Raw genomic sequence first — 17,968 nt, forward strand, 5'->3', positions numbered from 1 at the left:
CTTCTGGTAACATGTGGGTGTGGCCTAATATGCTAATGAGTTTCTGCTATTGGGTGTGGCCTGTTATGCTAATGAGTTCCTGTTGGGCTTTTTCTACAAAAAAAGCCCTGCATGTTTCTAATCAAGAGAGATCTTCATGTTGTGAAATTGAGGCTATGATAAAACCATTTTTAAAAGGTGGTATTTTCACTAATGAGAATTCTTGTGTCATCTAATATTTGTATTTTATTGCTGTTTTTATTATATTTTGATATGCTGTACTCTGCCATGGCAGTAGGCTGAACTGAAAAGTGGGGTCTGACTGTTTTCAATATTGTCTTGTTGGGCTCTCAGGACAGTACCTGGGCTGTATTCAGCTAAATCGCCTGTGGCAATGATAATCCCAGCCCAGGTACATTTTGAGAAGTGTTTGGTACATCTTGCTCTAGAACAATGATGAATGGACCGAAGTCGGAGTCCAGTGTCACCTTTAAAACCTACACTTCTTCTGAAAGCTTATACTCAGAATAAAACTTTGTTGGTTTTAAAAGTGCTACTGGACTCAGACTTCTGCTGCTTCAGACCAACATGGCTACCCACCTGAGTGATGATAGAAGTGCTTTATTGTATATGATGTGGCAGTGTCTTTTTCGTAATCCCAGCCCAGATACATGTTGAGAAGTGTTTGGTACATCTTGCTCTTGAACAATGATGATGGACCGAAGTTGGAGTCCAGCTTATACTCAGAATAAAACTTTGTTGGTTTTAAAAGTGCTACTGGACTCAGACTTTGTTCTGCTGCTTCAGACCAACATGGCTACCCACCTGAGTGATGATACTTCTATAAATGCTTTATTGTATATGATGTGGCAGTGTCTTTTTCTGTGCGGAAAAGCCAGGGCTATGCATACTCTGTGGTGCTAAAAATAAATAAAAGCAGTGTTCTATATGAAAGATACTGACATTGTGGATCCAGAAAAGCTGGAGTCTGCAGCATGTATACATTACACAGATTTTTAAAATTCCATGTCTGTTTCAGAGCACACAAATGTATGCATTATTTCACTTTGACTGTGAGTATCCAGGCCCCACTGGTACTGCCCAACCATCTCCTCCTCCTCATTAGCCATCTTCCAGGCTTACTTTTGCTGCCATAAGGGCTTTAGGAAGTTAACTAAAAAATGAAATGAATTGTTGTCTCATGATGCAGCATAATTCTGAACCAAATCTTTATGCGTGGGTCATACAGGCGATGGAGTACGCAGCCCTGGGAATAGGTAACCGGTACAAAACTGTACCTTTTTCTGTTTTCCCTAGTGGAGTCTTGACTCCATTGTGCTGAATTAAAGCTGGTCGTTACAGAAAACTTGCAGTTGTTTGAAGGATTTGATTGATTGAACACTTTTGATTTGGAAATGGTTAAAATGCAGTATTGCTAGCTTTTTGGTGGGCACAGTGAAGGGCCTTGAATCTGTCATCCACATCAGGCTAGTTCTTAACACTGGAGATAGAACCTGTCCTTGAGTCAGCCAGGATGCTGTTACTGCATTCATGGTTAGTTTTTCTCTAAATCTGCAGAATTGCTGAAATACTCATGTTTACATGAGTCTTTTAGTAGGATGAGGCCAGCTATAAGAACTTCTGAGAATAATACTACTGCTGCATTCCTGTAGGATTACCTTTTGATAGATCTAAGAGCAGCTCCTTGGTTATATGTACTATGCATGTATTGTGCCGGATATATGGATTGACAAGTCATCCATATACTCCCTCTCTGCTGCTTGTGTGTGTTTGGAGGAGAAATGCAACAAGCAATGTGCTTGTATATATCATATTTGATAAACTATGTGCATGTTTTGTACTTAGCTATGTGTCCCCATCACAGAGTACAAAAATAAGAAGTCATTTCCAGAGACTAGGCATTAATTTGAAAGAGGTATGGTAGTATTGAAGGCTCCCTTTTAACCAAAGTGTGCTGTGAGGAATCGAAGTTTAGCAAATCCAGTTTAGAGGCAGTCACTCCCCAATAGTTAATGTCAGGGTCTGGGGATTTTTTGTCTTTTTTTTTGGGGGGGGGGGTTGCAGAGAACTGTTTTGATTAGAGCAATACATATGCCTATCTCCCTTATAAATAAAAGCCGAATGGTGGTGGCACTTCTCTAGAACATTCCACACGCTCCAAAATCAGTTCGCTCTCTGATCTGTCATTCAGAGGGTCTCCCTATTCACTGGCTGCTTTGCCTGAGTCCTGCCTCCAACATTCTAAACATTTTGCTTTTCCTCTCCCCCCCATAGCCAGTCAGAACACAGAGGTTATTTGCATATGCAGCCTCATTGGCCTCTGCCTCGGAACACAGAGGTCGTTTGCATATGCGACTTGATTGGCTTTTGCCTCTAACATTCTAACCAGTTTTGCTCTTCTGAGGTAAAATGTGTCCAATTTCCAGGTGAGGGCTGGAGATCACTCAGAATTACAACTGCTTTCCAGATGGCAGAGATCAGTTCCCCTGGAGAAAATGGTGGGCTCTGTATCCTTATATACTGCTGAGGTGGCCCCCATATGACAGCCAATGTGACGTAGCAGTCAGGGCTTCAGAGCACGGGAGAGGCTGCAGGTGTGTGGGGGGTAGAAAGCTGAAGAGTGAGGGGGAAATAAAGGTAGGCTGAAGGTGTGGGACCTTGGACAGGTACAAAGCCATAGACTCCACCCTCCAAACCAACTATTCCCTTCTGGGGAACCATCATTGCCAATCTCCAGGTGAGAGCTGGAGATCACTCAAAATTACAACTGTTCTTTAGGTAGCAGAAATCAGTTCCTCTAGAGAAAATGGTGGACTCAGTGTCATTATACCCTGTTGAGGTCGCCACAGCAAATTGACACTGTCCAAGGCCGGGGCACCCGCCCACAGCCTCTTTCTAGAGGCCGTTGTATTTATTTCCACAACGGGCCTTTTTCCTAGTATCTTATAAACACACAAGCTAGTCACACGGTCCATTGATACCATCTGATTTTCCTGACAGGTGTCCTGTGAATAGTTGGGCACTCTGCATTCCAGCCCAGTATGTTGGGGCTCTGCAGGCTGTGTTTCGTTTTCAAGAGAGTGAATACCTTTGAATTTTTTGGGGGGGTGGGTGTCACTTGAGAGATCAGCCCAGCATCAAACTAAGTCTTAGCAGACATTGCTTCCTCTTGGGATTGCCTGTGTAGCTAATTAGCTTCTAACTCAGTAATGTGTTTAGAACAATGCTAACTAGATTTGAATTTTACATCAGGATAAAGGTCAAATAGATGGCCTTATTGGGGAGTGATGCTGGAGTGACTGGAGCCCTTTTTCTGCTGATTAGGAGTGGTGAAAGAATGAATTAAAATTGCTTGAGTCCTTTGACATTGGGAAGTGCTGAGCTTGTGTGTGAGCGTTATGCTGAATGCAGTGTTTTCTGCTGAAAGCTGGATAATATCCGCTTGCTGTTTTAGCAGTTAATAGAGGCTTCAGTGAAAGAGGCTGATGTGAAGTAAGGCTTCTTATCCTAGCAATAAACGCTATGATATTTGCCACAAAGATTCCCTCAGTTTGGTTTGCAGAGGTAATTGTTGACTTGCTCTTGTGTCTGCCTTTTAAACTGTAAATTCGAATAGCTATAGACTCATTACATCCCTAGATACGAAAATATTAATTGGGGATCCCAGACAAGAATCACAGTGATACAAGGGGTTAGATAATCAGCTAGAATGTGGCTCACATTTCACTTGGAAAATGGTACCTTTTATGTACTTAGCAGCCAGACTTTAGCTGTGACTCTTAACACACAGCTTCTTTGCAGTGTATTTTCTTTTAGCCCTGTATATAAGTATTTAAGATTAGCAAATCTGTTTCTGCACATTCATGCCCATTTAAAATAATTGCCTTAGTATGTTTACTAGGGGTGTGCAAGGGGAAAAAATGGGATTTTTTGGATTTGGGTATATGAGATCCCCAAAATATCGGTAAATAATTTCCCCAGTCCAATACCAGTATAGTAGTCAGATTGGGGAAATATGTGATATTTCCAAATATATTTGGGTCTATTATACCTGCTAGGAGGAAAGGGAGAGCAAGAAGGCATGTTTGAAAACCTTCTCTTCCCACCACCGGCCCTTCCAGTGGTCAGTTTCACTCCCTGCTGATCAGCTGTTTGGTTTCGGCCATTTAAACCTAACTGCTGTTCAGGGGGGAGTGAAACTGACCAGCTGGCTCAGGGAGGGAAGAGATTTAAATATGCCTTCTCTCTCTTCCTTTCCTCCTCGAGTCCCCCTGCTGTGGTGAGATGGCTGAGGGAGGGAAGGCATTCCTTCCATACAAACTGATGAGTGCAGCAGTCTGCTAGCCAGCTGAACAGTGTACAGGGGAGGAAGCCATTTCAGTCCTCTCTTTTGGTCCCCCTTGCTCTGGAGCTGGGGGGGGGGAGCCAAACGAGGGGCTTTAAGATTTCCTCCCCTGTAAACTGATCAGCTGGCAGGTGGACCCCCACACTGATTGGCTTACGTGGGAGGAAGCCGTTTCAACCTTTGAGAGTGAAACAGAGCACTGAAATGGGTGCCAGGCAGGCATTTAAACCCAACAGCTGATTGACGGCTCTGCCGTTTAAATGGCTAGCAGCTGAGTTTTGGGTTTAGTGTAGCTGAATGAACCCGAATAAAAGCCTAATAAAATTGGCTTTGGGGCAGGGCTCGGCTATCTGTATCTAGCTTATATGATACCTGGAAAATACCGATAAGGCTGTGCTTATGCCGAATGCACACCCCTAGTGTTTACTTCTTGTGTTCACGCTGTTTTTCTTGTTCAGTGGGTATTTTTCATTAATGCTGACTGTGCAGAGATCCTGATCAGGTCCTGATCTCTGAGAACACATTCCTGTTTCCATAAAAATGTGCTTGAAATTGGTACACTCTTTGGATCAGAGGTACTCCTTTCACAGTTCACAGAGAGCCATGTTCACAATTACCATCAGCCAAAACGGCCAAATTTACTTCCATCCCTGGCGTGATGCCTGAACCTCAGAGAGGCTGTCAGTTCACCCATTCTTCCAGCAGTGGCTGTTTCAAGGTAGGAACTATTGGCCACAAGCCCTACCATGCTATGGCCTTACTCACTTTCCTGGAACATGGGGCAAGTGCCCCATTGGGGAATCAGTGATCAGAAGAGTCACATATGTGGCTCCTGAGCCACTGAGTATCACTCAGATATTCACAAGTGGCATTCCAAAAAAATGGATCATATTTCTCTCATGCCTGTATCTGGCTTCCGAGGATCTTTCCTGCTACCTAATAGATGTTTTCCATCTTTACAGTAGTTGGCAGATTCTCTCAGCAAGCCTCAGGGCTTAGCAGCAGTCCTGCAGCTAGAGTACACAGTATGAGGAGCTCATGGGAAGGGTGAGGCCTCATTCCCCAGGGGCAAATAGGCTTAGTCTTAAAATGTAGAGACAGCAGTGTGCCACCTCTTTTGTAAATTAAGGTTGCCTTTCTCAGTGCCATCAGAAGAGTTAGCCTTCTATCTGGGTGCTCTCCTGTCTCTCCAGTCCAGTTAAGCATAGTTCAAAAGATTGTCCTTTGGCTATATCCTGACTTTTATACTCAAGGTGATTTCCCTGTTTGTTTAATCATCTCAAGATCTAGTGCTGCCATCATCCCTAGGATAGACTCTGGTCCACTCTGCAGTGTGGGCAGCAACTTTGTAAGCCCTCCAATCCACGCTTCATGGGAAAGAAGTATCCAAAACAGCCTCTGGGCATTATTCTTCTGTCAGGCTCTACAGGATAAAAACCCTACCTCAGCCAAGGCTGCATTTGGATCTAGACTGTTCTAAACTCAATTGATGGATTCCTTTGGAAGTCCATTATGGGATTATAACAGATGCAGTCATTATGGGATTATAACAGATGAGAGCCAGTTTGGTGTAGTGGTTAAGTGCACGGACTCTAATCTGGGAGAACCAGGTTTGATTCCCCACTCCTCCACTTGCACCTGCTGATGTGACCTTGGGTCAGTCACAAGCTGTGGCACAGCTGTCCTTGAAAAAGAGCAGTTTGTGTCGTTCTCTCAGCCCCACCCACCTCACAGGGTGTCTGTTGTGGGGAGGGAAAGGAGTTTGTAAGCTGCTCTGAGACTCCAAGTGAAGGGCGGGGTATAAATCCAATCTCTTCTCTTCTTCTGTCAGTGCAATTTGCCCTGCCCTCCGAGGTTATACTGCTTTGGTACAGCCCACCTTATGGGGTGGCACCTGAGACAATCTGAAGAAAAGCCAACTAAGAAGTCACCTGTTAGTTGCTCATTTCTCTCAGGTCTATTTGCTCAGTACCTCTCAGGTACCACCCACCTGCAGCAACCACAAGAGCAGCAGTAGAAGAAAAAACAGACTATGTGGACCATGAGATTGAGGAGTTGACGTTTGCCTTGACCTCATGAAGCGTTTCCTGAGGATAATGCTTATCTCAGTGTTGTGCTTTTTTGTGTTTGGAAATGCTACCTTTGTTATTCCTTGCTCTGGGTTTTCCCATCCCATAGACATGGGCCAGGGATCCTGTGGTAGGAGGAGAATCCGTCAACAATATTTGAGGCCCTCCACTTCTTCATAATGTTGATCTTGGTTTGTCAAGTTCAACATATGCAGGAGGTAATGATTAGCACAGGCTGTTTTGGAAGTACTCCTTTGGGAGACTGCAGGGTATTCCTAGAGGCAATCTCTAGTCAATTATCGTTACACAGCCATCCTCAAGAGTAGAACAGTCTTCTGAAATTGCACCTGAGAGAATCTGAAAAGGAGGATTTAACGGTGAGTATGAAGTTAGCTGGTTTTGTTTTGGCTGTGTTATTTCAGCTGAGGAAACAAAGAGGAGATCTCAAACCATATAGCATAACTGTTGTCCAGTGGTCGATGAAGTCTTCCCAGTAAATTGTCCCTCCTTAGCAGGTTTAATAACGAAGCAAAAGTCATAGCACAGCTAATGACTGGACAGTTTCCTGCCTAGATTAACTTAACTCTGAAGATAAGAGCCGAAGAGCCAGTGGTTACATTAGTGGCTTGTGGAATATGGGGAATTGTGCTCGGCCATGAAGTATACCAGCTCTGGAAGTTCACATTCTTTCAGTCTACTCTTCACAGAAAGGTAGTAAGGATACAAGGAGAGTACTTTATTTTTGTTGCCCTGTGCTTTGCGGCAGAAGAGTCTGACACAAATGTGATAAATAACAAAATCTAAAGTAATGTCATTTGTAACTGGGATGAGAGACCCTGTATTGAGGCTTTCATTTTTTCCCCAACTGTGACTTGAATCTTGACGTTTGAGAGACGTAAGATGGTTTATTACTTTCCATATGGCTTTCTGTGGTATTTTCATCTGACTATTTCAGCTGAGGAAACAAAGAGGAGATCTCAAACGATGTAGCTTAACTGCTGTCCGGTGTGTAACCTTCATGCCTTTTACTCTCTACACTTCCCATTTTGGCTGGCTCTGAATGATTCCCATGAGGATTTCTTCGTCCTTTAATAGTTCAGTCATCCTCCCCTCTAACCCTCTCCCCTATGGTGGTTTCGACAATGTGAGAATACTTTTTTTCCTCGTTTTTTAAAAGAGTTTTCTTTCTCTTTACATGACTACTTCAAAATTCTTTGGGTTTAAAAGGAAAAACTAACTTTGACTGGGTCTCTCTGTCTTCTCCTTTCTGCATCCCACCTTTCCCTCCTTCCCCAGATCTTGCAGTATTCAAGGAGCGGCTGAGAGTGCTAACAGTAGGAGGTATGCAAATAATGGGCTTCTAACCCTTCTGGAGATTAGGACTCTCCTCTGAATAGTTGACTCTGGGCACAGTAGAAGTTCCGGTAAAGTTATAGCTTGCCCATATTATGGACAATGGGTGTCCCTGCCCCCGTATCCCGTTTTCCCCCAGCATGATTCTAAATGTTGTGAGTGAAATGGATACGTGTGTTCAAAGTGCTTCATCAGTCACGCTCTTAAGATTTTGTACCCTCACATTTGCATTGAGAGTGGTAGCCATTTTTCTTATTGTTTGCTTGCTCTGGTTTTATTTGTAGTGATTTTATTGTGTGTTCTGTACTTTATTTTGGTTATGAGCTGCTCTGAACAGTTTAGCTTGGAAAAGCTGGGTAGATACGTTTCTGGGTGAATGGAGGAATAAACATGATCATTGCATTAAGGAGTTTAAAGAATCTGCCAACACAACTGTGATTGGATGTTCCTCTGCAAACACATCCAGGTGCAGTAAAATTTAGGCTCAGTTGTGTGAGTTAACTTGTTTTATTGTGCACAAGTAAAAATGTTCCATCTCAAATTTCTAACTTGATTTAGGCAAAGGCGTCATGGCATCCATATCAGTGGGTTGCAGTGCAATCCTAAACAGAGTTACACCCTCCCGAGCCCATTGAAGTCACTGTGCTCCAAAGGGGGTAACAATGCTTAGGACTGAATGGTGATTTTTCTGCATGGCTAAGTAGTTAGCATCCCTCATGTAGTCTTGGATAGAGCAGTTTCAGAAAAGGTCCTGTGAATGAAAGGGGCAGTATTAGGGGAAAATAATGTCCTTTTTAGGAAACAAGGAACCTGAGCATGATCTGTAATGCATAAAATTTAACATCTTCTTTCTGTTAGGCTAGTTATGTTGTAATAGACACAGCTGGTAAATGGAAAGCGAAGGACATTAAGATAATTCTTCCTTGAAGCTCCCCTGAGAATGCATATTTAGTATTGCCCCATGACCTTGATCTGGTTTGGCGGTGTGAGATCTCAGCAGCTGATCTGTTCACCCAGTAATTTGAGTTTTGATGTCCCTTATTACCACATTTCTAAAGATTCTGAACATAGCAAATGATCTGGGCTTTTTAAACAAGGTCTGAAATTAGATCATAAAGAGGACTTCTGTAGTGCGGCAGCCACCAGAAAATTCTGGAGTTAAATGGAGAGGTGAAGGCCGCTGGAAAGCAGACAGCTGCTACAGCAGCTCTTTTGTGCAGGTTGTGCATGCCTCCACTCACTCTACCTAACTGCTCTAAGCTTTTTAATTTAATTTTAAAAACCCTTTAATTTAATTTTTTTTAAAAAAAACCTGCAAACTTTTTCCCCCTTGCTGCCTGGGCATCTTTAGCATAGGAGGGTTGATTGACACACTGTTGAGTGAGAGCTACAACATTTGCCTTCACACCAGCCTAATCTTCTGCCTTTGGCATTAGCAAAGTGACATTTGTTTCAAGGTTTGTTGCTTTGCAAGGCAGTATGAATTAAATGTACTTGAGCAAGAGCTTCAAGAAAAACAGCCGACCCTGCACCAGTCTGTGAGGGGGTACAAAGAGACCACCACGTTTGATGAGTGGCTCTGGAGGAATCCAGTAAGGAATAGACAAAACAATTATGTAGTTCATAAAGAGTTAATGTTTGAAGGAGGAGCTATCTGCCTCCTTGTGGAGTCTGGGAGGAAGAACAATCAAGGCACTTGGAAAGGTCTTTGGGCTTGATTTGCCTATAAAACTATTAAAACAGTGTATTAATGAAACAGTCTGGTTTCCTTCATAAGAGGCTGGGGTCAGTTCTTCAGGGAACCAGGAGGACATTTTTGAAGTCCGTTTCAACTGTGGGCTCCGAGTCCACCGCCAGTAGCATGTGTTTGTTTTGTGCTGCAGCCTCTGTCTAGGAACTCAGATTGTTTCACACCTAACTTTCACATTTAAGAGATTATAAAAACCCTGTAAAGTGCAGCATGACCATGTGTTTGTCATGGATCCATGCACAGAATTTCCTAAAGAATTAGGACTCCTTTTAAGCAACATTTCTAGTATGTGTATCCTCCTATTAAGTCCTGTTTTGCTGTTAAAGCTTTACATTTTAAAGAAGGACATTAACCTTGAGAATAAAATGCAAGAGAGGCCCGCAGAGCTGATTAGCACAATATAGTCCAACTTTAAACAACTAAGTTTCTAACAATAATGTTTGGTCTTTTGGAGCCAAAAATCTGCATCATAGAAGAATTTGTGTTCTAGATTTAAACTACCAGTTTTAAAGCTAGGAAATTCCAAGCCCACGGTTGAGCTCTGTAAATAAGGGTATGAAAATTAATTACACCTCAGGCATTTTTTATGGATAAATATTTAAAGTACATGGCCCACCACTCCTCACAAAGATAGAGTACAGTACACACAGTGGGACTTCTGACAGAAATCTAGTCTCTGTCTGAGTTTGTCCTCTTCCCACAGTGTTTATTCAGACTTCCCCTCTTTCTCTTTTTCTACCCCCCTCGCCTTCACAGAATTGACTGCTGCTGAGGGAGGATGGGAATGAAATGAAATGTCTGACTAAATAATACGGGCTAAGTTGAAGAGCTCATTGCAGTTTTTGACAGATGCTGTATAGAGTTCTGTCTCTGCCTGTTCCAAAAAAAACCCCCAGTTGTATACTTCAGTCAGGAACAGAGTTTCCAGAGGGAAATCATTTTTGTGTGTGAGCAAACGGCTTGCTATAAGTAGTGGACTGCCCATAAGCCATTGGTCTATATCAGCTGCCAGGAGGACTCGTTAGATGTCAAGCAAATAACTGCCAAGGAGGCTGTCTTGAATGCTGCAAAGTTCTTGTCGAGGTGCTGTGTTGTCACACCACTCGCGCTAGCTGAGGTAGCTCTTTATAGAAACTTTTTTTGCCCTCCAAGCAGCCTTGTTGCCTTCAGGTGAAATACCTATGTGTTACTATATTTGAGCATCATCTCCTGGAATATTGGTGGTAACATGAAGTTCCTGGTGTGTTGTGCAGTAAATGTGGCCTTAGAAATGAGTTTGAAGTGAGCTGTTGGACAGTTTCTAGGAAGTAACCCTTTGTCAGGCCTATAGAAGGTGCTTTGTTGTTTGCAGAGAGTCTGATTTTACTGTGCATCTTAGTTCCCCGGGATGAGCTATTCAGGAGAGTCCTCTGCAGAACCCTGAAGCTGCCTGCTTTTCTAGCTTTGGATCTGGGAATTGGTCATTTCTTATTTCTTGTTTCAGTTTTCCTTTTAATTCTGAACATATGGGAAATGTGGTGAAATGTATGTTCTCTGTATTATTTTTTCCCATTTTTGTTTTTCTCCTCATATTCTGGTTTGTATGTATGTGGGTCTGAAATTTGTATTGATTCCTCCATCAGATTTAATTACCAGTTTTCATGGCAAGTGTATTTATTTGTGTTTATATCCTGCGTGCCTCATAAGTAACCTTTTTTGTTCCTGCTCTACCTGTCCATTGTTTAATTGCTGCTTGGTTTTAATTCACGTAAACCTTCCCCATGCTTATTTTGTGCTGCTTTCTCATCCCTCCCTCTCCTCACAAAAACCTGGTTCCTGTACTGCTGTCTGCATCCAACACCCTCCCCTGCTCCTTCTCTGCTTCTCCTACCCACGAAAATCCTGCAGGGTTTTATGGACTGGCTGAATCGGACCTCGACAAGGTCTTTCACTTGCCTACTACCACTTTCATTGGAGGAAATGAGTCTGCTCTTCCTCTGCGGGAAATCATCCACCGTTTAGAGGTAAGACAACTGCAAAGAGTATTGGAGTACTGCGTGGAGTGATGAGAAGCATTGGAAGGAAACTACCTATTATGCGTTAGAATTTGAGTGGGTTACATCCAAATGAGAAAGCAAAGTTATTCTTGAACCCTAAATCATGTTTTTCTCTAGCTTGGCTACTGTTGTTTTTTTCTAACGTGATGTTTAAAAAAGCCAGAAAACTTTCTTCAAGGACATGAGCTGTAAGTTCTCGTTCATGTAGAGACTAAGAAAAAAAACTGAGCTTTAAGAATGAAGGCTGGTAATCATGTGAAATCGGTCTGTGCACAAGTCAAGTGTCCATCACCGCTTGCACCTGACTTCCCAAGTTCTGCCATGCATGCATTTCCCACGTAGATAACTTTTGAGAAAAACAAGTATGGAGCCACTCTCAGTGAGACACCTTCTGAAGCAATGCTGCAATCATTAGAAGCAAGGTTTCCATCAGTTGTGATGACTAATTCTCGTTTGGCCTGTGAGCCCAGGCAAGTTGATGCACAAGCTGTTCCACTAGCAGTTTGCTGTGAGCCCTTTATAGGGGTTAAAAAAGCCAAACGGACACTGGTGGCAGTATTGCTGCTGGTGACAGGTGCTGCTTCTGGAGGCTGTGGTGGAGGCAGGCTTCTGTCGGAGCGAGCTGCCTGGGGAATGCTGTGGAAGCCCACAGACTGATGCACCTGCTAGTTCCAGATTTGCACACCCTCTTAATGTGGAATACAAAGTCCACTTTCAAAACGTGAGCTTGAAAACCTATGCAAATTCTTTTTAGGGAAGGTAGGTAAGGTCCCATCATGCATAACTTGTCTCTTCGGAAGCTCTTTCTGAGAAACCCTGTGGTAGGGAATTGGGTCCCAGGGCAGGTCATCACTGTGCAGCTGTTGAAGTCCTGTGATCCTGGGAAGGCCAGCCACTATGCAGGAATAATTGCAGCCCTGTGCCTGGGTAGCACCACTGGGCCACCTGGGAATCATAGAATCATAGAGTTGGAAGGGATCTCCAGGGTCATCTAGTCCAACCCACTGCACAATGCAGGAAATTCACAAATACTTCCCCCTCTACACCCGCAGTGACCAGTGTTCCATGCCCAGAAGATGACAAAAATCTCCAGGATCCCTGGCCAAACTGGCCTGGAAAAAAATTGCTCCCTGACCCCAAAGTGGCGATCAGCATTTCCCTGGGCGTGTAAGAAAGGGCCACAAGAACTAAGCACTGAGGCAATCCTTCCTGCCCTCCCTCTCATGATCTGCCTAAATTCACAGAATCAGCATTGATGTCAGATGGCTATCTAGCCTCTGTTTGAAAACCTCCAAAGAAGGAGAGCCCACCACCTCCCGAGGAAGCCTGTTCCACGCTCTGACTGTCAGGAAGTTCTTCCTAATGTTTAGCCAAAAACTCTTTTGATTTAATTTCAGCCCATTGGTTCTGGTCTGACCTTCTGGGGCAACAGAAAACAACTCCGTACCATCCTCTATATGACAGCCCTTCAAGTACTTGAAGATGGTTAGCATATCACCTCTCAGTCTTCTCCTCTCCAGGCTAAACATACCCAGCTCCTTCAACCTTTCCTCATAGGACTTGGTCTCCAGACCCACCTACCCTACCTTGGCATAAAAATAAGTGCCGTCAAGTCGCAACTGACTTACAACAACCCCTCATGGGGTTCTCAGGGCAAGAGATGAGCAGAGGTCTTTTGCCATTGCCTTCCACTGCATAGCTGGACTTCCTTGGAGGTCTCCCATCTAAGCACTAACCATGGCTGACTCTGCTTAACTTCCACACTCTGATGAGATCGGGCTAGTCCAGGCTATTCAGGCTGCTACCTTCCCTTGGCACTCATACCACCTGTTGAGGAAGAGATAGTGGCTCCTCCACCAGGTAGTCGGAAGGCAAGGCGTGGGTTGCCGCTGCTAATTACCCATACAGTGGCCATCAGGAGCCACCACTTGCTTGCCTTTCTCTGTCTCTCTGTGTCAAAATCTAGGAAGAGGCCCACAGGGCAGCATCTTGCCAAGGGCGCCCAGAACCTAAAACTAACCTTGTTTCAGAAGGGAACTGAAACAGCCCTGGACTAAAGGGGAAGAATGGGACCCATGAGCCAATAACTGCAGGATTCTAGAAAGTATATAAATACAGAAGCTAAAGGTTTTAGTGGCCATTCCTGATAGATGCAGAAGTCTCCTTTTCCCAGCAGCCACGGGGTTTCTTTTGCCACTGTGGTTGCATCGGGCTCAGCAATGCAGGAGAACAGGTGCTGCTGACTCAAAAAGGTGGGGGGGAGGGAACGTGACGAAATCTCAAGGACACTGATAACACCGTCCACAGGCTTTGCTGTAACTTAGAACGCAACAAACTGAGAATGGCCCCCCCCGGTCTATCTTGACATCTCAGCATAGTTCGTTCTTTTATTGTCAGCTGCCTTTTAGGCTTTAGTCAATGACAGGGTTCTAATTCACATGCTTAATGCCGCCTTCCTTTCTGGTAAAGGAAACAGAATTTTGTGTCCTCTGCCTTCATTGGCTCCGAGTGTCATTACTGTGTCTAAAAATAATTCCCAGCAAGGCTGCTTAAAGGCCAGCCTTGTCACCCTTTGCCAAACATTCTTTTTCTCCTCTGCTTACATCTCCTGCAGTGTCCCCATGTGGGTTCAGAGTCTGAACACAACTGATCTTAATGCGCAGCTAGCATGACCATTCCTATGGAGTCTTTGCTCAGTGGTTTTTTCCTTCAGGGAACGCTTTCCACATTAACCTTTCTCCCTGCCCCACACCCTGCACGCACACCCTGTGGTGTAGACCAGGGGTCCCCATCGTGGTGCCCATGGGCAGCATGGCGCCTGCCAACACCTTTCCTGGCACCCTGCCAAGCGCTTTTAGAAAGTGGGAGGGACTAGGTGTGGCTTTTTCCCAGCAGGGCTTCTGACTGGCTGTGCAGATTAGAAGGCGTCCTGTTAAACAGAACTTCTGCCTGAAATGTCCAAGAGTTTCTATTAAGAGTTATACCTAACCTTCGCTCCGTGACATTTTGCGGTTGGCTTCACCTCCTGCGGCAGCCATTTTGTGACTGTGCCCGCCTGCCTGTGTCAGAATTCCAAAGGTGCCCGCATGCACAAAAAGGCTGGGGACCCCTGGTGTAGAGCAGGGGTGGCCAAGCTTGCTTAACGTAACAGCCACATAGAATAAACGTCATAGGATTGAGAGCCGCAAGACATGAACAAATATTGCACACACATTTTTATTGGAAAATATGCAAATTTGCTTTTTATTAACATTAAATTAGACTGTGTGAAAGAGCCACATGCAGCTCCCAAGCTGCAGTTTGGCCACCCCTGGTGTAGAGTGCTGTAAGGTGCACACTCAAGGCACTGCCCAGATCTGTTGGGTCTCATGTAAACTAGATATGCTTCAGAACACACTCAGTCCCCTGCAGCACCACACTGAAAAGAGGAGGGTGGTGAGGGGCAGGGCATATTTCAGGAAGGCTTAGCTGCTGTTTCTTGTCTTACTGAGGAGAACTGGATTAGTTTCCAAGGAATGCCAGTATTCCCTAAAACATGTTGGAACATTGCTACCCTTAATGGAAGACTTCAGTGATGCAAAACTTTGTTTTTCAGTCTCAGAATTGGGTTCAGGTGCAGTGAGAGACTGAAAATGACTAATGGCTTCAACATGACCCTATCTTTATGTGGAAGTAAGCCTGATTGACATTAGTGGGACTTACTTCCAAGTAAACATGGTTATGACTAAGCAGCAAGTAACCGTGTGATGCAGTGGATAGTGGGTTGGGTGTGAATTGGTGCTCAAGAGGTTTAAATCCCTGCTCAGCCAAAGCTTAAGGTAAAGGTAAAGGTTCCCTTGCTCGAAAGCCAGTCGAATCCAACTCTAGGGTTGCGGTGCTCATCTCCGTTTCAAAGCCGAAGAGCCAGCGCTGTCCGAAGACGTTTCCGTGGTCATGTGGCTGGCATGACTAAACACCAAGGCGCACGGAACGCTGTAACCTTCCCACTGAAGTGGTCCCTATTTATCTACTTGCAATTTCTTGCTTTCGAACTGCTAGGTTGGCAGGAGCTGGAACTAGAGATGGGAGCTCACTCCATCATGCGGCACACTCGGGTCTCGAACCGCTGAACTACTGACCTTCCAAGCCTGCAGTTCAGCATCTTAACCACTTGAGCTTACTAGATGGCTTTTATAAAGCTCATTGAGCTCTGTGATAACAAAATGGTTCAGGAGGGCACTTTTATGAAAGGAACGGGGCTGTGAGCTATGCCACAGTGTTTAGTATGTATTATCTGTTTGTTTATATACATTATCACGCTCTCAGTGCTGTGTTTTAGTCTTCTATAATGCCATTTTCTGCATTGTTTGACATAATCGTGTCTAATTCTTTATATGCTTTGTTTCAAACTTACGTAATTCTAGTCCTATTACACTTCTTATTAGCTATCTTATCCTATTAATTGCATTTACTTGCACTGTATAATCTGCCTTGAGTCGCAGTGAGAAAGGCAATTATAAATAAATAAATGGCTTTAGGCCCCTTTCTCCGTCTTGTCTACTTCTGGATAGAATGGGATAAACCAGTTTGTATTGTCCTGTGGTGTGTGGCGGAAGGGCGAGATCTATCAATACATGACACATTTTACTATTGGCTCATACAGCTACATGTTTGTGTTGTGGATGATCACATTTTTATCTTAATCTTGTGTCCTTTTTGTCTGTGTTTAAATAGATGGCTTACTGTCAGCACATTGGTGTAGAATTCATGTTTATCAATGACCTGGAGCAGTGCCAATGGATAAGACAGAAATTTGAGACGCCAGGCATCATGCAGTTCACTAATGAGGAGAAACGTACCCTGCTGGCTAGACTAGTCCGGTCAACCAGGTACTTTGTGTTTCTTCACCCTGGTCCAGTGTAGTTTGTTAGCATTGTCAGTAGCGTGTATGGTGCCCGTATGTGTTAATTTGGCTTTCTTAGATGTAGGGGTTTTTCTTGACCCAAAACCTCTTAGCCTTAAAGCTTCACAGCCACATACCTTAAAAAGACACAGATAAAGCAGAAATAAGGAGCCAAGGTTCATGGTCCCCAAAGGACCATCTCCAGGAAACCAGGTATTAGAGATGTGGTACTCTCAACCAATTGGGATGCAGAGATGCAGGTCCAAACTGTATTCATTCCCTGGAAGAATGCCACTGCTATGTACAGCATGTGTCTTTTTCTGCTAAAAGCAGGTAACTGTGTCTCCTCCCAAGTTGGGGGGGGGAGAGATAAAGGGAACACCTAGAAGTCCCATGTTGTGTAGAGCTTTGTGTGGGTCTGGTGGTTAAATGAATATTATTTTCCGCACATTCATCACATTAAGTGAAAATTTCAGCTTTGCTAGCCACCACTCCACTGTCTTTTTCTGGCACTGCCTTTTTTCCGACTGCAGGAACTGGGACTCAAGTTTGTTAGCATCTTCTGCTCTACTTATGTCATCCTCAGTATATAATGAATATGGCAAAATGGTTGTAAACTTGTCCCACACAGTGGGGGTGGTGGGGAATGTTACAAAGAGGCCAGTTCAAAACAAGGTCCAATCTAAAGAGTAGTCAGCTCACTTAGAGAGGGTGTGAGACACTCCCCAATGCTGACGGGCAAAATGTAAAAATTAGTTTAGGATGAGATAAAGAGATGCAATAGAAGTACAGGGGGGTTTCTTTTGTGCATGTTTGTGTGTTTGCTTTTGTAGACTCTGCAGAAACATGTGGAATGGAGCCAGCAGGGTTACACTGTATTTTTACTTTATATATATCTATATATGAGATAAGATTAGTCACTGCTGGACTGAATTTTTGCTAGTACAAGCGGGAAGTCCACTTTTAAAAATGTATCCAGGAAAGCCCTGAGGTGTTGGCTTGCCTCAATTTAGGAAAGCCCTGAGGTGTTGGCTTGCCTCAGTTTACATATGTGCAATTGCCATAATCTGTCATCTCCTGTTCATCTCTAGAGATGACGTGCAGAACTCCATGCTGTTCTTATTCTGGCCTCCTTGTGTCCTGGCCTCCCTTGTACTTCCTCCAGGCTATTCTGAGATATCCAGAAGGCTATAATCATGATTTACTGCTTGGTGCTCTTTTTCTTAAACTCCCTTTCTTTTGAAAATGCAGCTTGCTGTGCCGTGACTAGGAGTTGCTGCTTCCTTCTGAGACTGATGCTTTTTCGTCTCTCTGTCTAGGCAGTCTAGCAAACATTCTTCCTTCCTTGTCACTTGCAACATGTTTGCAACATGTTGTGTGTCCACATTCATAATTGTACTGGTGTACCTTCCCCAGGAGGCACAGGCTGGGGTTCCAGAGAGTAGGTTTACTAAAGTCCGAGCGATTTGGCTACTGGGTAAATTACTTGGCTCTGGAGCCCTCCTTCCTGAGCTGAGCCGAAAAGGTGGGAGC

The 17,968-nt window shown here is 44.1% G+C and overlaps 1 protein-coding gene across 1 annotated transcript in view; it reads left to right on the top strand.

The window, feature by feature from the left end:
• The window catches only part of OGDH (oxoglutarate (alpha-ketoglutarate) dehydrogenase (lipoamide)), a 73,270-nt gene that overhangs the window by 32,477 nt on the left and 22,825 nt on the right, over nucleotides 1–17,968 (top strand). Inside the window, exons 6-7 of the mRNA XM_015417052.1 lie at nucleotides 11,405–11,520; nucleotides 16,267–16,421. Coding sequence (XP_015272538.1) covers nucleotides 11,405–11,520; nucleotides 16,267–16,421 — 271 coding nt within the window. The remainder of the gene's footprint in view (nucleotides 1–11,404; nucleotides 11,521–16,266; nucleotides 16,422–17,968) is intronic.

This window comes from Gekko japonicus, unplaced genomic scaffold (assembly GCF_001447785.1).
Source record: "Gekko japonicus isolate JY-2015 unplaced genomic scaffold, Gekko_japonicus_V1.1 scaffold709, whole genome shotgun sequence".
Taxonomy (NCBI): domain Eukaryota; kingdom Metazoa; phylum Chordata; class Lepidosauria; order Squamata; family Gekkonidae; genus Gekko; species Gekko japonicus.